Source organism: Coregonus lavaretus (assembly GCF_964263955.1).
Source record: "Coregonus lavaretus genome assembly, chromosome: 11".
Lineage (NCBI taxonomy): Eukaryota > Metazoa > Chordata > Actinopteri > Salmoniformes > Salmonidae > Coregonus > Coregonus lavaretus.
The window spans coordinates 11901493-11926431 of record NC_139998.1 but is presented as its reverse complement, the minus strand read 5'-3'; the positions used below and the strand labels follow the sequence as shown (position 1 = coordinate 11926431).

Below are 24939 nucleotides of genomic sequence, written 5' to 3'. Positions count from 1 at the left end.
GCTCCGCTATGAAAAGACAACTGACATTTACTCCTGAGGTACAAGACCTGTTGCACCTTCTACAACCACTGTGATTATTATTTGACCCTGCTAGTCATCTATGAACATTTGAACATCTTGAAGAACAATCTGGCCTTAAAATGGCCATGTACTCTTATAATCTCCACCCGGCACAGCCAGAAGAGTACTGGCCATACCTCAGAGCCTGGTTCCTCTCTAGGTTTCTTCCTTGGTTCCTGCCTTTCTAGGGAGTTTTTCCTAGCCACCGTGCTTCTACATCTGCATTGCTTGCTGTTTGGGGTTTTAGGCTGGGTTTCTCTATAGCACTTTGTGACATCTGCTGATGAAAAAGGGCTTTATAAATACATTTGATTGATTGATTGATTCTCCCATCTACACAGAGGAACTCTGGAGCTCTGTCAGAGTGACCATCGGGTTTCTTGGTCACCTCCCTGACCAAGGCCCTTCTCTCCCGATTGCTCAGTTTGGCCGGGCGGCCAGCTCTAGGAAGAGTCTTCTTGGTGGTTCCAAACTCCTTCCATTTAAGAATGATGAAGGCCACTGTGTTCTTGGGGACCTTCAATGCTGTAGAAATTCCCCAGATCTGTGCCTCGACACAATCCTGTCTTGGAGCTCTTCGGGCAATTCCTTCAACCTCATGGCTTGGTTTGTGCTCTGACATGCACTGTCAGGTGTGTGCCTTTCCAAATCATGTACAATCTATAGAATTTACCACAGGTGGACTCCAATCATATTGTAGAAACATCAAGGATGATCAATGGAAACAGGATGCACCTGAGCTCAATTTTGAGTCTCATAGCAAATGGTCTGAATACTTATGTAAATAAGGTATTTCTGTTTTGTATTTATAACACATTTGCAAAAATTCTAAAAACATGTTTTCACTTTGTCATTATGGGGTATTGTGTGTTGATTGATGAGGAAAAAAGTTAATGTAATCCATTTTAGAATAAGCCTGTAACGTAAAAATATGGAAAAAGTCAAGGGGTCTGAATACTTTCCGAATGCACTCACCTACAAAACGTTTTGTGGTTTATTTTTACAAAATTGATCCAACAGTACTGTTACTCTTGCTGGGTGGGGGCTGCAAGCCATTTCAAGCTATTTCAGTTAGTTTAGAAACTCCCTAAATGTATCTACATTATCTTGCTCAAAACATCTAGTCAACCTCATATTAAACCAATATATTTGCAATATCAAATGAACTACTAATATTTTTCACACTACTAGTTTGCCCTTGAATTCTGCATACTGCACTTTTAAAATAGGATGCCGTGTAGTATTCCAACCCTCATGACACAAAATAGAAAACAGTCATGTAAAGTGACACCACATTTTATTTGGTAAGTCAGTGTTGACTAGGTTAGAGAGGGGGCCTTGTCACCTACAGTAATATCTGCACATTGTAATATTAGGGGAGTTACCCTCCTCCCAAAAGCAATTGATTCCCTTATCAGGTTAACTTTTGTACACATCTAGATAATACAGTCCAAGTCTCTCGATTCACTGACACACTCAAATAAACAGACTGGTGATTATCAAACGTAAAGTGCTCTTTTCTGCGGGTCAAGGGGCTATCAGTGGTGGCCAAGACTACATTGTGGAATAGTTCAGCTAATAGTTCCAATTGTGGTCAGTGAGGAGGTAAAGTGCTGAAGTAAAGCAATTAAGCGGAGTTCTTCTTGAGGAAGTTAATGAGCCCGTTGGTAGAGGAATCGTGGGAGTGGACCTCTGATCTGTCGCTGAGCTCTGGCTCGATGGCCTTGGCCAGCTGTTTGCCCAGCTCCACTCTGAACATAGAGAGAAGAATGTTACATATAACTTAAAATATACAATAGACATATATTTAGAATTCCATATATGCTTCTCACTGACACGTACCCCCACTGATCGTAGCTGTTGATGTTCCACATGACTCCCTGCACAAAGATCTTGTGCTCATACATGGCTAAAAAGACAAAAAGAAAAACCTTTACCAGTATATGCATACTGAACAAACATCAAATCAAACTTTATTTGTCACATGCGCCGAATACAACAGGTGAAATGCTTACTTACAAGCCCTTAACCAACAATGCAGTTCAAGAAAGAGTTAAGAAAATATTTACCAAATAAAATAAAGTAAAAAATAATAAAAAGTAACAATAAAATAACAATAACGAGGCTATATACAGGGGGTACCGGTACCAAGTCAATGTGCGGGGGTACAGGTTAGTCGAGGTAATCTGTACATGTAGGTAAGGGTAAAGTAACTATACATAGATAATAGACAGCGGGTAGCAGCAGTGTAAAAACAAATGGAGAGGGGTGGTCAATGTAAATAGTCTGGGTGGCCATTTGATTAATTGTTCAGCAGTCTTATGGCTTGGGGGTAGAAGCTGTTAAGGAGCCTTTTGGACCTAGACTTGGCGCTCCGGTACCGCTTGCCGTGCGGTAGCAGAGAGAACAGTCTATGACTTGGGTGACTGGAGTCTATTACTATTTTTTTGGCTTTCCTCTGGCAATGCCTAGTATATAGGTCCTGGATGGCAGGAAGCTTGGCCCCAGTGATGTACTGGGCCGTATGCACTACCCTCTGTAGCGCGTTACGGTCGGATACAGAGCAGTTGCCATACCAGGCGGTGATGCAACCGGTCAGGATGCTCTCGATGGTGCAGCTGTAGAACTTTGAGGATCTGGGGACCCATGCCAAATCTTTTCAGTCTCCTGAGGGGGAAAAGGTGTTGTCGTGCCCTCTTCACGACTGTCTTGGTGTGTTTGGACCATGATAGTTTGTTGGTGATGTGGACACCAAGGAACTTGAAACTCTCGACCCGCTCCACTACAGCCCTGTCGATGTTAATGGGGGCCTGTTCGGCCCGCCTTTTCCTGTAGTCCACGATCAGCTCCTTTGTCTTGCTCACATTGAGGGAGAGGTTGTTGTCCTGGCACCACACTGCCAGGTCTCTGACCTCCTCCCTATAGGCTGTCTCATCGTTGTCGATGATCAGGCCTTCCACTGTTGTGTCGTCAGCAAACTTAATGATAGTGTTGGAGTCGTGTTTGGCCGCGCTGTCGTAGTTGAACAGGGAGTACAGGAGGGGACTAACCACGCACCCCTGAGGGGCCCCAGTGTTGAGGATCAGCGTGACAGACGTGTTGTTGCCTACCCTTACCACCTGGGGGCGGCCTGTCAGGAAGTCCAGGATTCAGTTGCAGAGGGAGGTGTTTAGTCCCAGGGTCCTTAGCTTAGTGATGAGCTTTGTGGGCACTATGGTGTTGAACGCTGAGCTGTAGTCAATGAACAGCATTCTCACATAGGTGTTCCTTTTGTCCAGGTGGGAAAGGGCAGTGTGGAGTGCGATTGAGATTGTGTCATCTGTGGATCTGTTGGGGCGGTATGCGAATTGGAGTGGGTCTAGGGTATCCGGGATGATGCGGTTGATGTGAGCCATGACCAGCCTTTCGAAGCACTTCATGGCTACCGACGTGAATGCTACAGGGCGGTAATCATTTGGGCAGGTTACCTTCACTTCCTTGGGCACAGGGACTATGGTGGTCTGCTTGAAACATGTAGGTATTACAGACTCGGTCAGGGAAAGGTTGAAAATGTCAGTGAAGACACTTGCCAGTTGGTCCGCGCGTGCTTTGAGTACACGTCCTGGTAATCCATCTGGCCCCGCGGCTTTGTGAATGTTGACCTGTTTAAAGGTCTTGCTCACGTCGGCAACCGAGAGCGTTATCACACAGTCGTCCGGAACAGCTGGTGCTCTCATGCATGCTTCAGTGTTGCTTACCTCGAAGCGAGCATAAAAGGCATTTAGCTCGTCTGGTAGGCTCGCGTCACTGGGCAGCTCGCAGCTGGGTTTCCCTTTGTAGTCCGTAATAGTTTTCAAGCCCTGCCACATCCGATGAGCGTCAGAGCCGGTGAGGTAGGATTCAATCTTAATCCTGTATTGACACTTTGCCTGTTTGATGGTTCGTCTGAGGGCGTAACAGGATTTCTTATAAGCATCCGGATTAGTGACCCGCTCCTTGAAAGCGCTCCTCCTTTAGCTCGATGCGGATGTTGCCTGTAAACCATGGCTTCTGGTTGGGATATGTACGTACGGTCACTGTGGGGACGACGTCGTCGATGCACTTATTGATGAAGCCGATGATTGAGGTGGTGTACTCCTGCCATTGGATGAATCCCGGAACATATTCCAGTCTGTGCTAGCAAAACAGTCCTGTAACGTAGCATCCGTGTCATCTGACCACTTCCGTATTGAGCGAGTCACTGGTACTTCCTGCTTTAGTTTTTGCTTGTAAGCAAGTATTAAGAGGATAGAATTACGGTCAGATTTGCCAAATGGAGGGCGAGGGAGAGCTTTGTATGCGTCTCTGTGTGTGGAGTAAAGGTGGTCTAGAGTTTTTTTTCCTCTGGTTGCACACGTGACATGTTGGTAGAAATGAGGTCAAACGGATTTAAGTTTGCCTGCGTTAAAGTCCCCAGCCACTAGGAGCGCCACTTCTGGATTAGCATTTTCTTGTTTGCTTATGGCCTTATACAGCTCGTTGAGTGCGGTCTTAGTGCCAGCATCGGTTTGTGGTGTTAAATAGACGGCTACGAATAATATAGATGAGAACTCTCTTGGTAGATAGTGTGGTCTACAGCTTATCATAAGGTACTCTACCTCAGGTGAGCAATACCTCGAGACTTCTTTAATATTAGACATTGTGCCCCAGCTGTTATTGACAAATAGACACACCCCCGCCCCTCGTCTTACCGGACGTAGCTTCTCTGTCCAGCCGATGCATGGAAAATCCCGCCAGCTCTATATTATCCGTGTCGTCGTTCAGCCACGACTCGGTGAAACATAAGATATTCCAGTTTTTAAATGTCCCATTGGTAGGATATTCTTGATCGTAGATCATCCATTTTGTTTTCCAGTGATTGCACGTTGGCCAATAGAACGGATGGTAGTGGCGGTTTACTCACTCGCCTACGAATTCTCAGAAGGCACCCAGACCTCCGCCCCCCTTTTTCTCTGTCTTTTCTTCACGCGTATGATGGGGATTTGGGCCTGTTCCCGAGAAAGAGGTATATCCTTCGCGTCGGACTCGTTAAAGAAAAAATCTTCATCCAGTTCGAGGTGAGTAATCGCTGTTCTGATGTCCAGAAGTTATTTTCGGTCATAAGAGACGGTAGCTGCAACATTATATACACAATAAGTAAAAAACAACTAACAAACTAGTACAGTTGGTTAGGAGCCCGTAAAACGGCAGCCATCCCCTCCGGCGCCATTACTAATGTAATGTAACATGCAACAATTTAAACGATTTTACTGAGTTACAGTTCATATACGGAAATCAGTCAATTTAAATAAATAAATTAGGCCCTAATCTATTGATTTCACATGACTGGGAATAAAGATATGCATCGGTTGGTCACAGATACCTTAAGAAAAGGTAGGGGCGTGGATCAGAAAACCAGTCAGTATCTGGTGGGATCACCATTTGCCTCATGCAGCATGATACATCTCCTTCGCATAGAGTTGATCACGCTGTTGATTGTGGCCGTGGAATGTTGTCCCACTCCTCTTCAATGGCTGTGCGAAGTTGCTGGATATTGGCGGGAACTGGAACACGCTGTCATACATGTCAATCCAGAGTATTATCATGCTGAAACATGAGGTGATGGCGGCAGATGAGTTGCACGACAATGGACCTCAGGATCTCGTCACGGTATCTCTGTGCATTCAAATTGCCATCGGTCAAATGCAATTGTGTTCGCTGTCCGTAGCTTATGCCTGCCCATACCATAACCCCACCGCCACCATGGGGCACTCTGTTCACAAAGTTGACATCAGCAAACCGTTCGCCCACACGACGCCATACACGTGGTCTGCGGTTGTGAGGCCAGTTGGACGTACTGCCAAATTCTCTAAAACGACATTGCAGGCGGTTTAACTTGAGACATCTGTACAAAACGTGGGACCAACACTTTTCATATTGCGTTTATTTCTTTGTTCAGTGTACATAGAATTATCTGGACAGGAATTGGGTGTTACCATGCCAACAGCTACTACTTACCAACCAGTGCTCCCAGCATGAAGGGTGACAGCTTCTTGAAAACAATGGAGTTGCTGGGCTTATTTCCCTGGAAGACCTTTCATTGACGAAAACGACAACAAAGTATATCAGCCCAAAACGTTGTTATACCATTTCTATGCACTAGCCAGAAATAAATCGACCAAACATACATCAAAGCATTTAAAAGCATCATCCAGCAATAACGCAGACAACCAATTATGCATTATCTTTGCATCAATACTTTCCATCAGTCAAGAGATTATAGACTGGCTGGATTTCCAACATTAGGGCTGTTTTCCTAAAGAAGTGAAATCCACTTTGTGTTTTGTTTCTTTGCCACGATACTACTGAGTATCGCGATACTGGTATCGTCCCAGCCCTAATCCATGGTCTGATGAGTAAATCTACTCACTTTGTGTGGCAGCAGTTTCTCCAGCTCTGGTCCTCCTAGGCCGGTGGCCTCCAGCTCCTTCCTGGCCTCGTCTGGTGTCTTCCCCTTCATCAGAGCCTCCGTTTGGGCCAGAAAGTTGGCCATCAGGATCTAATAGGGAGATCAAGAGATATAGTCAAATACACTATTGTAGCAGGGTTGGGGACAATTCCATTTAGATTCAGTTAGTAAACAGAATTTTGAATTTTCCTAATTGCAAAGCCATGATAAGCCATGACGTTGCGCTACCTTGTGGTGGAGGCTGTCCCTGATTGGGTGCTGTGTCTGGGCAGGAATGAGGAAGTCTGCAGGAATCATACGTGTGCCTAGAATGGTCACAATACTGAATGTCACATCAAGGTGGGTAACTTAATGTTGTTCCGTTCACATCTTGCTTTATAGTACAGTATATCAAACAAAACTGTCCACATTCTGAATGAGGGTCTAGAGGACAGGTGTGTGACAGGTGTATGTTACCTTGGTGGATGAGCTGGTAGAAGGCGTGCTGTCCGTTTGTCCCAGGCTCGCCCCAGACGATGGGTCCGGTTTGGTAGTTGACACGGGTGCCATCTTTAGTGATGTACTTCCCATTGGACTCCATATCGCCCTATGGACGACACATTTGAGTTACAATGATGGTTACTGAAATTATGGCTTACAGTACATCAATAAAAAGGGGAAACATTGGAAAGAAAGGTAATGAAACGTGATTCAAAAAACATTTAATCTTCTATTGCACCTGCAGTACAAACAAAACCTTTCTACCCTTTCCTGTCTACTGAACATGATCTTGTCCCTGGATTCTCTAGTCTAGCCCAAACAGATGCCCTGTCCTGGTCCCTACATCCCTAGCAGATGGTCCTGCCTGGCTCCTGCCTGCCTCAGACCTGGGTTCAAATACTATTTGAAATATTTTCAAATACTTTAGCTGTACTTGATTGAGCTTGCCTGTTGCAATAAAACCAACAAAAAGTTCATAAAGTGCAAACCCTACCCACCTGGCACCACATGCATGCTTAAACCAACACTCAGTATTTGTAAGATTTCAGAGAGTACTTGAACCCAGGTATGGCCTGCCTGTCTGACTGACCTGCTGGAAGTATGCAGCGAAGCGGTGCATGTACTGGTCGTAGGGCAGCATGGCGTGGGTCTCTGCCTGGAAGAAGTTGATGTACCAGATACCCAGCACGGCCAGCAGGACAGGGACATTCTGCTCCAGAGGGGTGCTGCTGAAATGGTTATCCTGGGAAAGACAACAGTCATTTTAACAACATCATATTACTAATTCTATATCTATCTAATTTAGGATTATTTTCAATTGCCCCTGAGGGGATAAATACAGTTGTATTGAATTGACACTAAATGAAGGAGAAATGTGCCTACCATCCAGTGAGCACCGGCCAGAAGCTGCTCAAAGTTCTCAAACCCTGCAGGACAGGAGAAGTAGAAAAAAAGGTGTTCAGAGGATCAACCCTTCAACTCAAATTACCAGTAGTAGTTATGATGCTTTCGATTCATTCCATTTTAATGCACAAACCAACTTTTTGCAGTTGACAAAATGCTCAGAGCAAATCTGCAATATACAGTAAATATGCTGCTTCTGTATACACTACATCCATAGGGCGCTAAGATAGACAGACATACCTATGTGCAGTGCAATGGACAGCCCAATAGCCGACCACAGGGAGTAACGCCCACCGACCCACTGATAGAAAGCAAACATGACATCACAGTCACACAATCAATCAACCACTACAGGTTTCCCTCTCTCAAAATATTTAAAGGCCACACAAAACAGACAATGGCCATCACTTGGGCAGTGTACTAGTGTCAAACGAGACTGCAACATTAGACAAAATTTGTGCACCATTTACTTTAAAAAAAAATCCCTTATTCTTCAGCTTTGCTAATTTCCAATGGTTTAGATTTTGAATTTAACGTGTTAATACAAGATCCACAAATTCATTCCCTTTACAATTGCATTCTAAAGTCTTTAGAAATAAATACCACACCAAGAATGCGGTCAAAATATCTCCCAGCAAGTATACAAGTATAAGCCATGGTTGATTGATTGCAAAATGCTAATCCTTTTTATCCCCCTAGAGTTGATGTCCACGCCCACTTGGAAATTGAATTAGCATAATACAAAAATCCCCATCAGAATCTGTCTCTTTAAGCTAGAGATACACTATATATACAAAAGTATGTGGACACCCCTTCAAATTAGTGGATTCGGCTATTTCAGCCACACCCGTTGCTGACAGGTGTATAAAATCGAGCACACAGCCATGCAATCTCCATAGACAAACATTGGCAGTAGAATGGCCTTACTGAAGAGCTCAGTGACTTCCAACGTGGCACCATCATAGGATGCCACCTTTCCAACAAGTCAGTTGGTCAAATGTATGTCCTGCTAGAGCTTCCCCGGTCAACTGTAAGTGCTGTTGTTCTGAAGCGGAAACGTCCAGGAGCAACAACGGCTCAGACGCGAAGTGGTAGGCCACACAAGCTCACAGAATGGGACCGCCAAGTGCTGAAGCGCGTAAAAATCGTCTGTCCTCAGTTGCAACACTCACTACCGAGTTCCAAACTGCCTCTGGAAGCAACGTCAGCACAATAACTGTTCGTTGGGAGCTTCATGAAATGGGTTTCCATGGCCGAGCAGCCGCATACAAGCCTAAGATCACCAGGCGCAATGCCAAGCGTCGGCTGGAGTTGTGTAAACCTCGCCGCCATTGGACTCTGGAGCAGTGGAAACGCGTTCTCTGGAGTGATGAATCAAGCTTCACCATCTGGCAGTCCGACGGACAAATCTGGGTTTGGCGGATGCCAGGAGAATGCTACCTGCCTGAATGCATAGTGCCAACTGTAAAGTCTGGTGGAGAAGGAATAATGGTCTGGGGTTGTTTTTCATGGTTCGGGCTAGGACCCTTAGTTCCAGTGAAGGGAAATCTTAACGCTACAGCACACAATTACATTCTAGACGATCCTGTGCTTCCAACTTTGTGGCAACAGTTTGGGGAGGCCCTTTTCTGTATCAGCATGACAATGCCCCCGTGCACAAAGCGAGGTCCATACAGAAATGGTTTGTCGAGATCGGTCTGGAAGAACTTGACTGGCCTGCACAGAGCCCTGACCCTAACTCCATCGAACACCTTTGGGTTGAACGCCGACTGCGAGCCAGGCCTAATCGCCCAACATCAATGCCAGACCTCACTAATGCTCTTGTGGCTGAATGGAAGTCCCCGCAGCAATGTTCTAACATCTAGTGGAAAGCCTTCCCAGAAAAATGGAGGCTTTTATAGCAGCAAAGGGGGGGACCAACTCCATATTAATGCCCATGATTTTGAAATGAGATGTTCGACGAGCAGTAGTGTATCAGTTTTTTTGCATGGGCTGCATCTCAATCCACCGCATCCACCGATGTCGGCCTTCCTCACCTGCGGTGAAAGGTGGCAGAGCTACAGCGGTGAGTGTCAGACAGGAGACATCCCGAAAATCAATCTTCTCATGAAAACGTCTGCTGAGTCTGAACGGTTTGGGCTAGAAACTAATATGAACCCACTATGGAAAGCTGAGACTCTCACGAACACAATGGTGTACTACGATTTGCTCTACAACCCCCAGAAGCTTAACAGGACTCATCTGAAGTCGGTACCGCCAATGTGCCAAATTGTCTGTAGCGTCTGAACGGTTTGGGCAACAAACGTTATTTTTTTTTATTTAACCAGGTAAGATAAAGATAAAGCAAAGCAGTGCGATAAAAACAACACAGAGTTACATATGGGGTAAAACAAAGTCAAAAATACAACAGAAAATATATATACAGTGTGTGCGAATGTAGTAAGTTATGGAGGTAAGGCAATAAATAAATAGGCCATAGTGCAAAAATACTTACAATTTCGTAATTAACACTGGAATGATAGATGTGCAAAAGATGATGTGCAAATAGAGATACTGGGGTGCAAATTAGCAAAATAAATAACAATATGGGGATGAGGTAGTTGGGTGGGCTAATTTCAGAATGGCTGTGTACAGGTGCAGTGATCGGTAAGCTGCTCTGACAACTGACGCTTAAAGTTAGTGAGGGAGATAAGAGTCTCCAGCTTCAGAGATTTTTGCAGTTCGTTCCAGTCATTGGCAGCAGAGAACTGGAAGGAATGGTGGCCAAAGGAGGTATTGGCTTTTGGGATGACCAGCGAGATATACCTGCTGGAGCGCAGACTACGGGTGGGTGTTGCTATGGTGACCAGTGAGCTAAGATAAGACGGGGATTTGCCTAGCAGTGATTTATAGATGACCTGGAGCCAGTGGGTTTGGCGACGAATATGTAGTGAGGGCCAGCCAACAAGAGCGTACAGGTCACAATGGTGGGTAGTATATGGGGCTTTGGTGACAAAACGAATGGCACTGTGATAGACTACATCCAATTTGCTGAGTAGAGTATTGGAGGCTATTTTGTAAATGACATCGCCGAAGTCAAGGATCGGTAGGATAGTCAGTTTTACGAGGGCATGTTTGGCAGCATGAGTGAAGGAGGCTTTGTTGCGAAATAGGAAGCCGATTCTAGATCTAACTTTTGATTGGAGATGCTTAATGTGAGTCTGGAAGGAGTTTACAGTCTAACCAGACACCTATGTATTTGTAGTTGTCCACATACTCTAGGTCAGACCCGCCGAGAGTAGTGATTCTAGTCGGGTGGGCGGGTGCAAGCAGCGTTCGGTTGAAGAGCATGCATTTAGTTTTACTAGTGTTTAAGAGCAGTTGGAGGCTACGGAAGGAATGTTGTATGGCGTTGAAGCTCGTTTGGAGGTTTAACAGTGTCCAATGAAGGGCCAGATGTATACAAAATGGTGTCGTCCGCATAGAGGTGGATCCGAGCGTCACCAGCAGCAGGAGCGACATCATTGATATACACAGAGAATAGAGTCGGCCCGAGAATTGAAACCTGTGGCACCCCCATAGAGACGGCCAGAGGTCCAGACAACAGGCCCTCCGATTTGACACATTGAACTCTATCTGAGAAGTAGTTGGTGAACCAGGCGAGGCAGTCATTTGAGAAACCAAGGCTATTTAGTCTGCCAATAAGAATATGGTGGTTGACAGAGTCGAAAGCCTTGGCCAGATCAATGAAGACGGCTGCGCAGTACTGTCTTTTATCGATCGAGGTTATAATATCGTTTAGGACCTTGAGCGTGGCTGAGGTGCACCCATGACCAGCTCGGAAACCGGATTGCATAGCGGAGAAGGTACGGTGGGATTCGAAATGGTTGGTGATCTGTTTGTTAACTTGGCTTTCAAATACTTTCGAAAGGCAGGGCAGGATGGATATAGGTCTGTAACAGTTTGGATCTAGAGTGTCACCTCCTTTGAAGAGGGGGATGACCGCGGCAGCTTTCCAATCTCTGGGGATCTCAGACGTTACGAAAGAGGTTGAACAGGCTAGTAATAGGGGTTGCGACAGTTTTGGCAGCTAATTTTAGAAAGAAAGGGTCCAGATTGTCTAGCCCAGCAGATTTGTAGGGGTCCAGATTTTTCAGCTCTTTCAGAATATCAGCTGTCTGAATTTGTGTGAAGGAGAAGCGGGAGGGGCATGGGCAAGTTGCAGCGGAGGGTGCAGAGCTGATGGCCGGGGTAGTGGTAGCCAGGTGGAAAGCATTGCCAGCCGTAGCAAAATGCTTGTTGAAATACTCAATTATTGTAGATTTATCAGTGGTGACAGTGTTTCCTAGCCTCAGTGCAGTGGGGAGGAGGTGCTCTTATTTTCCATGGACTTTACAGTGTCCCAAAACGTTTTGGAGTTAGTGCTACATTATGCAAATTTCTGTTTGAAAAAGCTAGCCTTTGCTTTCCTAACTGATTGTGTATATTGGTTCCTGACTTCCCTGAAAAGTTGCATATCGTGGGGGCTGTTCGATGCTAATGCAGTACGCCACAGGATGTTTTTGTGCTGGTCAAGGGCAGTCAAGTCTGAGGAGAACCAGGGGCTATATCTGTTCTTAGTTCTGAATTTTTTGATTGGGGTATGCTTATTTAAGATTGAGAGGAAAGCACTTTTAAAAAGAACAACCAGGCATCCTCTACTGACGAATGAGGTCAATATCCATCCAGGATACCCGGGCCAGGTCAATTAGAAAGGCCTGCTCGCTAAAGTGTTTTAGGGAGTGTTTGACAGGGATGAGGGGTGGTCGTTTGACCAAGGACCCATTACGGACGCAGGCAATAAGGCAGTGATCGCTGAGATCCTGGTTGAAGACAGCGGAGGTGTATTTAGAGGGTACATTTGTCAGGATGATATCTATGAGGGTGCCCATGTTTACAGATTTAGGGTTGTACCTGGTAGGTTCGTTGATAATTTGTGTGAGATTGAGGGCATCTAGTTTAGATTGTAGGTTGGCTGGGGTGTTAAGCATATCCCAGTTTAGGTCACCAAGCAGTCCGAACTCTGAGGATAGATGGGGGGCAATCAGTTCACATATGGTGTCCAGGGCACAGCTCGGGGCTGTGGGGGGTCTGTAGCAAGCGGCAACAGTGAGAGACTTATTTCTGGAAAGGTGGATTTTTAGAAGTAGAAGCTCGAACTGTTTGGGCACAGACCTGGATAGTATGATAGAGCTCTGCAGGCTCTCTCTACAGTATATTGCAACCCCACCCCCTTTGGCAGTTCTATCGAGATGGAAAATGTTGTAGTTGGGGATGGAAATGTCTGAATTTTTGGTGGCCTTCCTAACGCCTGGGGAGTAGGAGTGATACTGGGGGCTACAGGGCCTGGGTTAACCTCTACATCACCAGAGGAACAGAGGAGGAGTAGAATAAGGATACGGCTAAAGGCTTTAAGTACTGGTCTTCTAGTGCGTTGGGTACAGAGAAAAAAAGGGGCAGATTTCCGGGCGTTGTAGAATAGATTCAGGGCATTATGTACAGACAAGGATATGGAAGGATATGAGTACCGTGGAGGTAAACCTAAGCGTTGGGTAACGATGAAAGAGATAGCATCACTGGAGGCACCGATTGAGTCGGTCTCCGCGTGTATGGGGGGTGGGACAAAGGAGCTATCTAAGGCAGGTTGAGCTGGGCTGGGGGATCTACAGTGAAATAGTACAATAAGAAATAACCAAAACAGCAATAAGCAAGGCATATTGACATGGAAGAGAGGCATAAAGCAATCACAGGTGTTATTCGAGAGAGCTAAGACAACAGCTGGTAATGGCGACAAAGTTTGGGCTGAGGCTAAACATAAACAGGATGCGGTACCGTATAAAGGAACAGTCCAGCAGGCATCAGCTGTATAGCTGAGTTATCATAAGGTCCGGTGAACAGCAATAGGAGAGTTGGGAGGTAGTTTGGGGACTCCTACAGTACTGGCGAGCAAGAGGCCACGGCTTGCGTGTGCTAGCGGGCCGGGGCTAGCAGATGGATCTTCGTGGTCGACGTCGTAATGGGAAGCCTGTTGAAACCACATCAGACGATTTCGTCAGCAGACCAGTCGTGTTGGATCGGCGGGGCTCCGTGTCAACACTAGGAGGTCCCGTCCGGTTGACGGAGAGGTAGATAGCCGGGAGATCGGCCTGGCTCGAGGCTAGCTCAGGGCTGATTAGCCAACAACTACATCCATTTGGTTGCAGCTAGCTAGTTGCGATGATCCGGTATTAAAGGTCCAGTGAAAAACGATATGTTCTGGGTCGATAACGTGCTGTGCAGACAGTGCAGACTGGCCGATAATAGTCCAGGCTAGAGCTGGCTGGTAGGTAATGCAGGCCACGGACAATAGTGAAAAACCGCTAACGGTGGCTAATAGCAAGTAGCTAGTTAGCTGGCTACTCCCGTCTGGTAGACAGAGAGGTAGATAGCCGGGATATGGGCCTGGCTCGAGGCTAACTGGTGCTTGCTTCGGGGGAAGCGGTGATTAGCCAACAGCAACATCCATCCGGTTGCGGCTAGCTAGTTGCGATCCGGTGTTAATGTCCATAACTGTGATTCAGTTATTCCGGCAGAAAAACCGATGTTCTGGGTGAAAACCGCTAACGGTGGCTAATAGCAAGTAGCTAGTTAGCTGGCTAGCTAGTTTCAACTGGAGATTCTAGATAAAAGGTAAGTCAATAATAGAATCTGTTCCACATTGAGTGAGGCGGGTTGCAGGAAAGTATATTTTGTAGAAGGATGAAAAGTGTGATAGGGAAATAAGTATGGAAAAAAAAAAAATTACACGGACACTAATGACCCCACCATCGAAAGCTGACAAACAGCTTTAAGACGCCCACAAGCCTCACAATATCCGTCTGAAGGTAACCCAGTACCTGGCCGAAAAATTTATGGAAGTGAATAGGGCATTTCCACGTCAAAGGTATACTGGTCATTCCAATGTAAAAATGTATTAATAAATCATTCCTGAGCTTTCTTATATCTCTCAGATATAGGATAGACACTTCAAAACACACTTCCTTTTTATTTATTTTTTGACTATCTGTTTTGCCATGTATGAATGTGTTATTCAATGTGTTTCTATGGGCTAATAGCAGTAAGGCCAAATTCAATGTTTCATCAAATACATGTTTTATATATTTGTTTGATAGCTACAGGGTCCTACAATCCCCACCCACCCAACCAGTTCAAACTCATTCAATTATACATGGGGGTTCAGAGGCTAACTCAGTGTGCATAGTAGTGTATACTTACATCCCAGAATTCAAACATGTTGTTTGTGTCAATACCAAAGGCCTGCACTTTGGGCTGGAAGAGAAGGAAGACAGCAAAAAGAGTAACATTAGTCAATAGTTACTTGTGCAATAAACAGTTCAACAGGCAGGCAACAATGTAAAGGGGGAAAAGTCATTCAAAATGGACACTTACTGCATTGGTGGACAGCGCCACAAAGTGCTTTGCAACAGCAGATTGCTATGAAGAAGAGAATGGAGACATTAGAGAAGTTGATCCAAATATGATATGACACTCCAGCTGTGCTCTGGACTGTCCTAAACCGACCTGTGCTGCAAAAATAATATTTGTTGTCGTCTGCAGACACTTATCAAATCATTGGCTGAATGCAGGCTAACTGGCCGAGCATATATCACCATTGGCTACAGACAGACACAAAGGCATCTTATGATTAGCTGTCAGCAGACCAGTCTACTTACATCATTGGCTGTCTGGAGGAACCAGTCCCTGGCAGACTCTGCGTTGGTGATGGTCTCCTGGGTGGTGAATGTCTGAAAAGGACCACAGTGAGACATCAGTCCCAGAGGCAGTAGAACACAGCTTTCTCAGCGTGTAACACTGAATGAGCAACATTCGCCTGGCATCTTTTCCAGCTTCAAACCATAAAGGATGATTAAAATGTTATCGCACATTACCACAACCCAACCATGTATACATAGATTAACCACCATAGCTAATCATAGCACTGAATGACACATTGAATCATAGCATTGAATTCTTGTAGGCATCTAGAACCCTGTGGCTATAAGATGGTTGCTGTAACCATGGCAATGGGAGTAGGTGGTGTGTGGGAGGTAGACGACAGCCTGTCACCTTGGAAGCAATAATGAAGAGGGTGGTCTCAGCGTTGAGCTGGGCCAGGGTCTTGGCTATGTGTGTGCCGTCGATGTTAGACACGAACCACACGTTGGGGCCGCCCTTAGAATAGGGCTTCAGGGCCTCTGTTACCATGAGAGGACCCTAAGAGAGGACACAATGGTATTAACAGTTCAATTCCATCCTATGAGCATTACAATTTAACTGCATTTTCTTAGAAGACACATAATGGCAACATGAAAGATAATTGAGTTCAATACTCGCAGCTTTGAATCAAATCACTAAACTCCCGACTCTACTAAATTCAACTACTAGATAACATTAGCACAGTTAACTTGCTGTGAGTAAAAATTGCACTCTGAATCACAAACAGCTCCTTCAGAAAGTATTCATACCCCTTGACTTATTCCACATTTTTTTGTGTTATTGCCTGAATTCAAAATGTTCTCACACATCTACACACAATACCCCATTATGACAAAGTGAAAAAATGTTTTTAGAAATGTTTGCTAATTTATTGTAAATGAAATACAGAAATATCTCATTTACTTAAGTATTCACACCCCTGAGTTAATACTTTGTAGAAGCACCTTCGGCAGCGATTACAGCTGTGAGTCTTTCTGGGTGAGTCTCTAATAGCTTTCCAAATCAAATAAAATTGTATTTGCCACATGCGCCAAATACAACAGTTGTAGACATTACAGTGAAATGCTTACTTACAAGCCCTTAACCAACAATGCAATTTTTAAAGATTTTTAAAAAAGTGTTAACTAAAAAACCGGCTAATTGAGGTAATATGTACATGTGGGTAGAGTTAAAGTGACTATGCATAAATAATAGACAGAGTAGCAGCAGCGTAAAAGAGGGGGGTAGGGGTGGGGCGCAGTGCAAATAGTATTGGTAGCAATGATTAGCTGTTCAGGAGTGTTATAGCTTGGGGGTAGAAGCTGTTGAGAAGCCTTTTGGACCTAGACTTGGCGCTCCGGTAACGCTTGCCGTGCGGTAGCAGAGAGAACAGTCTATGACTAGGGTGGCTGGAGTCTTTGACAATTTTGAGGGCCTTCCTCTGACACCGCCTGGTATAGAGGTCCTGGATGGCAGGAAGCTTGGCCCCAGTGATGTACTGGGCCGTACGCACTACCCTCTGTATTGCCTTGCGGTCAGAGGCCGAGCAGTTGCCATACCAGGCGGTGATGCAACCAGTTCCACACCTGTGTTTTAGGTTATTGTCCTGCTGAAAGGTGAATTCATCTCCCAGTGTCCGGTGGAAAGTAGACTGAACAAGGTTTTCCTCTAGGATTTTGCCTGTGCTTAACTCCATTCCATTTATTTTTTATCCTGAAAACCTCCCCAGTCCTTAACAATTACAAGCATACCCATAACATGATGCAGCCACCACTATGCTTACAAATATGGAGAGTGGTACTCAGTAATGTTTTGTATTGGATTTTTCTCCAAACATAACAGACATAACATTTCAGACATAACAAACAGACATAACATAACAGACATAACAAACATAACATTTCCCCCTTCTGATAACCAGGTGGCGAATCGCATCTCTGCATGTCTGGCCGACATATCAGTATGGATGACGGATCACCACCTCAAGCTGAACCCTGGCAAGACGGAGCTGCTCTTCCTCCCGGGGAAGGACTGCCCGTTCCATGATCTCGCCATCACAGTTGACAACTCCGTTGTGTCCTCCTCCCAGAGTGCGAAGAGCCTTGGCGTGACCCTGGACAACACCCTGTCGTTCTCCGCTAACATCAAGGCGGTGACCCGATCCTGCAGGTTCATGCTCTACAACATTCGGAGAGTACGACCCTGCCTTACACAGGAAGCGGCACAGGTCCTAATCCAGGCACTTGTCATCTCCCGTCTGGATTACTGCAACTCGCTGTTGGCTGGGCTCCCTGCCTGTGCCATTAAACCCCTACAACTCATCCAGAATGCCGCAGCCCGTCTGGTGTTCAACCTTCCCAAGTTCTCTCACGTCACCCCCCTCCTCCGCACACTCCACTGGCTTCCAGTTGAAGCTCGCATCCGTTACAAGACCATGGTGCTTGCCTATGGAGCAGTGAGGGGAACGGCACCTCCGTACCTTCAGGCTCTGATCAGTCCCTACACCCAAACGAGGGCATTGCGTTCATCCACCTCTGGCCTGCTGGCTCCCCTTCCTCTGCGGAAGCATAGTTCCCGCTCAGCCCAGTCAAAACTGTTCGCTGCTCTGGCACCCCAATGGTGGAACAAGCTCCCTCACGACGCCAGGACAGCGGAGTCACTCACCACCTTCCGGAGACATTTGAAACCCCCACCTCTTTAAGGAACACCTGGGATAGGATAAAGTAATCCTTCTACCCCCCCCCCCCCCCCCCCCCCCCCCAAAAAAAAATAAAATAAAAAATATAATTGTAAAGTGGTTATCCCACTGGCTATAGGGTGAATGCACCAATTTGTAGTCGCTCTGGATAAGAGCGTCTGCTAAATGACGTAAATGTGCCCTTGAGCAAGGCACTTAACCCTAATTGCTCCTGTAAGTCGCTCTGGATAAGAGCGTCTGCTAAATGACTAAAATGTAAATGTAAATGTATAACACTTTGTATACAGGACAAAAGGTTAATTGCTTTGCCACATTTTTTGCAGTATTACTTTAGTTCCTTGTTGCAAACAGGATGCATGTTTTGGAATATTTGTATTCTGAACAGGCTTCCTTCTTTTCACTCTGTCAATTAGGTTAGTATTGTGGAGTAAACTACAATGTTGTTGATCCATCCTCAGTTTTCTTCCATCACAGTCATTAAACTCTGTAACTGTTTTAAAGTCACCATTGGCCTCATGGTGAAACCCCTGAACGGTTTCCTTCCTCTCCGGCAACTGAGTTAGGAAGGACACCTGTATCTTTGTAGTGACTGGGTGCATTGATACGCCATCCAAAGTGTAATTAATCAAAAGGGATATTCAATGTCTGCTCTTTCTTATTTTTACCAATCTACCAATAGGTGCCCTTCTTTGCGAGGTGTTGGAAAACCTCCCTGGTCTTTGTGGTTGAATCTGTGTTTGAAATTCACTGCTTGACTGAGGGACCTTACAGATAATTGTATGTGTGGGGTACAGAGATGAGGTAGTCATTCAAAAATACTGTGAGTCCATGCAACTTATTATGTGACGGGATTTCCATGTCCCATTGCGCTCTAACGACTACTTGTAGGGGGCAGGGCGCATGCACACTGACTTCGGTCGCCAGCTACACAGGTGTTTATGCCGAAACATTGGTGTGGCTGGCTTCCGGGTTAAGTGAGCAGTATGTCAAGAAGCAGTGCGGCTTGGCAGGGTCGTGTTTTCAGAGGACGCATGGCTCCCGAGTCTGTACTGGAGTTGCAGCGATGGGACTGTAACTACCAATTGGATATCACAAAATTGGGCAAAAAGTAAAACTAAAATAAAGTTTAGCCCAATACAGCCAACACTAGAAGATTATTTATTTGCACATTTTGACGGCGAGAAAATATAATCTATTTTAAGTGCGGCTCTCCGGACCTCGGTGAAGACCAAATGCAGCCCGCAGGACAAAATGAGTTTGACACCTCTGCAATAGGACAGTAAAAAAAGAAAAGTTGTTTGGCCAGTCAGTCACACACTTACCAGGTCAGACCCACCGATTCCAATGTTGACAACATCAGTGATGGCCTTTCCACTGAAGCCCTTCCACTCGCCACTGCGCACTTTCTGCAACACAAAACAGAGGCACATGGCAGCTAGGCGTATATCTCATTTTAACAAGAATGACTACAAGACATTTTATGAATGAGAAATTAATTTACGCAACAAATGTTGATGCAAGTTTTGATCAATTTATTGAATCTAGTCTAAGACCACCCAATAAAACATGCATTTAAATGCATAGAGATAGAACATATTGTTTAATCTCTATATATGCCCTGGCAGATATCCTGTGGTGTCCATTGAAACTGGACTCCAGCACTTACATGACAGAAGGCCTTCATCTTGTCCAGGACCCTGTTGACCTCTGGCATGACGTCCTTGCCATCTACGCTGATAGGAGTGTTAGAGCGGTTACGCAGGGCAATGTGGAGGACAGCACGGCCCTACACACACACACACGCACATACACACAGTTGGGGGAAGGGTAAAAACTTTAACACATATTTAATATTTAAACATTTACATGAATGTGTTATATGATTAATCCCATTTTAACCATGTGTTCTTATTGATATGTCCATGCCAGTAAGGAATAGGCTATTGCATAACATCTTCTCAATACCATTCAAATAATGATACCAAAATTGTAATACTATTCTTTGAATGTAAATACATAGTTAATACCCATGTGTATACATTCTGCAGCATCATTGCGGAAGTTGATTGCACAATACCATTGCATCATGAATGGTGTGTGGAGAGGGGGAGGAGTTCCAGGATTTCCCTGAATGACTTTGCAACAGTGACCACAAAGTGTGCAACAACTGCCAACTGTTTAGAGAGGAAGACCTATTGTGAGAATGTATTTCGTCATAGTATACTCTCAGATCATTAGTAGAGTAAACAGACATAATGTAACAGGCTTTGGCATAGTGTTATCAGCATTCGCTCTTCACTAAATTCTCTACATCTGCCAGTGTGAGAAAGCTAGGTGTTCTGTCAGATATTGTGCTTCTGTAACTTGCAGCAACCCCTCAGACACAAAGTGCCATAAAATAGCGAGCGCAGTTAGTCCTGGTACCTCAGTGAAGTTGATCTTCTCTCCAGAGAACATCTTGTCTCTTGCTTCCTCCACTCCCCTGGACTTAGCCTGCATGAGAGAGATATGAAGATTTAATTAACTTACTAACACCCACAAACAGGTCATTACATCATAAGTAGCATTTGTGACAACACATACCAGTCGGACTAGAAATGCCTTGATTTTAGCAATCTTTCTATCTTTAGGAGGAAGTGATGGTCTGTATTTAATATCTGTTTTACCACATTCCCAGGGTACTAGTCTAGCATGTTAATATGGATGAATGCAGAGAGATAGGTGCTCTGGCCCAATTCCAATTTTATATTTCTGTCAAATGTATTGTCAATGCCGGTGTATGAAAAATGTATGCACTCACTAACTGTAAGTCGCTCTGGATAAGAGCGTCTGCTAAATGACTAAAATGTAAATGTAAATGTACTCTCAGGGGTTCTATTGTTGTGGAATGGACTGGAATTGTTGATGTGACTGTATTTATATGAAGAGACAATTTGAAGTATCAAATACTACTAGATGCATTGTCGACGTACAATATCTCACAGCCAATCCACATCTGATAGATGGCACAGCAATAATCAGTTGACGTGCAGAGGTAGGACTTTAAATATACTGTACTTTTACTATGAGAGAAGAGACTTAAGGTTGATGAGGGTTGACAGCTAAAGCCATGTTGGCTGTGTGTATGTTTGATACGTACATATAGGCCTGTGTATAGGACCATGAGGTCAGTGGGTCATTCCCATTGGGTCAAAACAGAGTGCAAACATCTACTGTTATGGTAGTCTCTTCTCACAACCACTGTTGTAAAGTACTGTTATGGTTATGGGAAGACATAACAATGATCTGTTTTACCATAGCCAGCAGCATTCTCATGACTTCCTCATTGACAAGATTCTTGGAGTAATCAAGCAGGATGTCTCCATCATCTGTCTCAAGGGTTGTGCTACCAAGGAGAGATATAACAGAAAACATTTAGAAGAATCTAGAATGATCAAATAGGGTTTCTAACAAATTCCTGATAATTCCAATGTACAGTGAGTGATAAGAGTAAATTGTTGGAATTTACTGTGTCAAAACATCTAATTCTAAACTGTAACAAAATTCTGGATTACTGTGCTACAGTGTATCCAAGTTTGTAGAGATATGGGACACAATGTATTATTATGGAAGATGCTGCAGCCTGCAGATTTTTATTGTAGGGGCATAGTGGTTGCTTCACAGTGTGCTACTGCAGACTGCTTTAGAACGTGACAGCAATCATGATGGTTACATTGTTTCAATAATCTCAGAAGTACCTAAAGTCTAGACTGGCCTGGGTTTAGGTCCCTCGAGCCCGTTGGCTAGACTTCAAATGCCTACCGGTAGGCTGTGCCAAACTGCACATAGCTGTACAATCTAGTGCATTTTGGACCTTATAACTTTTTGGGGAAAAGTATATCCCTTACAAAAATGAATTTGTTGCGGCAAACGTCCCGCAAGTTTGTGGCAAATTTGCTGCAAACTAAATAGTGTGCCACAAAATATTGCCAGAAATTTGCAAATGTTTGCCACTAGTGGTGAATCTGCAGCAAAACTTTGGCAACAATAATATTTATTGCCACTAGTGGCAAACAGTTTGCCAGAGGTTTATTTCCGGCAGACAATTCTCTCAAGATTCTATTTGAATCTGTGGCAAACCTGTGGCTGCAACATGTATTGCCACTAGTGGCAAACAGTTGACCAGAAGCATATTCTGGTGAACACATGAGTTCCAAGGCCAGTAACCGTTGATGACCAATCAGGAGGATTAGAAAAATCTGTTGGAAAATGGAAACCAAGCAAACTAGCTAGCTACCTACCAAACTTCCTAATAAACATTATCATTTTATTAGCTAAATGATGCCTATTTAGCAATGTCATGTTTTATGGGATAGAGTGAAACACATTTTGTTGATACCAGTTTCAATCTGTCAGCGCCACTGACTGGCTAGCGCTTAGCCAGCTATCATATTTTTGCACAATTCATGTCATAGGTAGCTAGCTAACTAATGATATGCCCAAACACTTATATTTGTAGGAGAATACGTTGCTGTCTTTTAATACCAATATGCATGTCAATATGCTAGTGTCACGGTTCAGTAGCATGTTAGCAGATGGGATACCCTTCCCCTACCCGTTGTGTTGGAAGAGGCTGTATTGGGAGGAGAATGCATCAACACCCTGGAAATATGTTTGTTGTGCACTCACTCGTAACACTTTTTTTGAGGGACAAATTAGTGTATCGTCTTCAAGATTGATAAGGTAAGCAAATGCATGTATTATTCTCATAAATGTAGCTTGTGAGGTGTGTAAACACTTTGTTGCCTTTATGTGTTTTGTTGCTTTTTGTGCTATTGCTCTGTCTGCGTGTTGCTTGTCATATGTTGCTCTGCATGTGCTCACTGCTCATTGTTTGTCTGTATTGTTATTGTAATTGTTTTTAATAACCTGCCCAGGGGACTGCGGTTGAAAATTAGCTGGCTGGCTAAAACCGGTCCTTTACTAAAACGTTGATTAATGTGCACTGTCCCTGTACAAATTAAATAAACTCAAACCTTGTATTTAAAGCCTTTTTGTATACACATTTTAGACTAAATAAATGATATTTCCCCGGGAAAGGAAAGGCACCGCATTGTAGGAATGACCCAGCTGTCAAGCAAACGTTAGCTGCTGAATGAAGGGAAGCGAGTATACAGCAGTAGCTAGCTAGCAAGCTAACCCAGCTAAATAGGGTAATAGGGCCCTCCTAGTAAAACTAAGCGATTTGACAGTTTGATGACAATAGCTAGCTACAATTACGTAACTGGGTATACAGCGAATTAATAATGAATAGATCGACCGATTTCGAAATGGAACGTGACACGTCGCACATTTCACACAGCATGTTAAGACTGGAAAAGCAATCGATAATAAACGTTGACCTTGTACACTCATCCAAGTCTGAAGAGCTTGCGTATAGTTAGCCTTAGATACTGCACAGATAGCTAAAATCTAAATGACCATTCTTGCTTACCTTCCTAGGGTATAGTTATGCAATCACATTGGATTGGTACCAAAGGTGTGCAAAAAAAATGCATCCCATTCATTGCCTCTATTGACGTAGCTCCTTATCAAATTATGACCCGTATTGATACAATCACGAAGATACCGTGCCAAACTTCTGTTCAGTAGCTATATTGGCCATAACAATCGAAAGCTCACTTACCTAAATTTGCGGAATCTATCCTTGTCACCATCAAACATATCCCTCATATTGAGGTTCCCAGCTTTGGATTTGTACCATTGTTCAAGTTTCTGGAAATGTGGATCACTTGTTAGTCCCATGGTGGTGGTTGAATTGACAATGGTCCCGTCAAAACGCTACTCAAGCGTTTTCGGTGTGTAGAGGATGAAAGGACAATTCATGTGACAACTCCAAAGCACCAATCGCAGACCCCAGATATTGCCACTCCTCCTATGCCACCCAACCAGTCTCCTCCTCCCACCACCCTCTCTGATTAAACAACATTCACATTTACATTTTAGTCATTTAGCAGACGCTCTTATCCAGAGTGACTTACAGTTAGTGAGTGCATACATTATTTTTATATTTTTCATACTGGCCCCCCGTGGGAATCAAACCCACAACCCTGGCGTTGCAAACGCCATGCTCTACCAACTGAGCTACATCCCTACCGGCCATTCCCTCCCCTACCCTGGACGACGCTGGGCCAATTGTGCGCCGCCCAATCACCACACTATAGTTAATTTAAAACCTCTGACAACCCCATAGCAAGTTTAAACCATATGACCCTATCTGATTAGGCTGACTGTCTCAGCTAGATCAAATGTTGGTTATATACACTGCACAGGGAGAGAAATTACCACTTGTCTATTTGAGAAAGACAAGCAATAGTGCTCAGCAAGGGTGTAATCATTATGCAGATTGTTGCAAAACGAAACAGTTCACTCCAAACGGATATCGCAAACGAGTTTCTATTGGACAAATCCAGGTAGGTCCCTTCCCGTTTCATTTGGTTCTTAAACGGTAAACGGTTTCCGTAATGAATACACACCTGGTAATCTCTCTCTCACACACCAAACCATAAGGAGGAAAAACACAGGCAACACTGAAATGAAA

The 24939-nt window shown here is 44.5% G+C and overlaps 1 protein-coding gene across 1 annotated transcript; it reads right to left on the bottom strand.

Moving 5' to 3' along the window:
• Window positions 1–1340: 1340 nt before the first annotated feature.
• LOC311137716 (glucose-6-phosphate isomerase-like) lies at window positions 1341–24226 on the bottom strand. Its single transcript, XM_084172270.1, has 18 exons — window positions 24025–24226; window positions 21654–21744; window positions 20784–20852; window positions 20026–20145; window positions 19682–19765; window positions 16034–16180; window positions 15640–15711; window positions 15356–15400; window positions 15182–15235; window positions 8150–8210; window positions 7889–7932; window positions 7596–7748; window positions 6983–7112; window positions 6755–6831; window positions 6488–6616; window positions 6076–6151; window positions 1903–1969; window positions 1341–1811 (listed from the first exon to the last, which is right to left on the bottom strand). Exons 1-18 carry the CDS (start codon window positions 24141–24143, stop codon window positions 1688–1690), a joined length of 1662 nt encoding a protein of 553 aa, XP_084028396.1. The 5' UTR covers window positions 24144–24226; the 3' UTR covers window positions 1341–1687.
• Window positions 24227–24939: the final 713 nt, after the last annotated feature.

Excerpts from the sequence above, each read along its gene's own strand:
- LOC311137716 (XM_084172270.1), bottom strand. The coding sequence starts at position 24,143 with ATGGGACTAACAAGTGATCCACATTTCCAGAAACTTGAACAATGGTAC. Across the intron at positions 20,146-20,783 it reads AGAAGATCAACTTCACTGAG|GGCCGTGCTGTCCTCCACAT; the intron begins GTACCAGGACTA and ends GTGTGTGTGTAG. Across the intron at positions 8,211-15,181 it reads ACATGTTTGAATTCTGGGAT|TGGGTCGGTGGGCGTTACTC; the intron begins GTAAGTATACAC and ends GCTTTCTATCAG.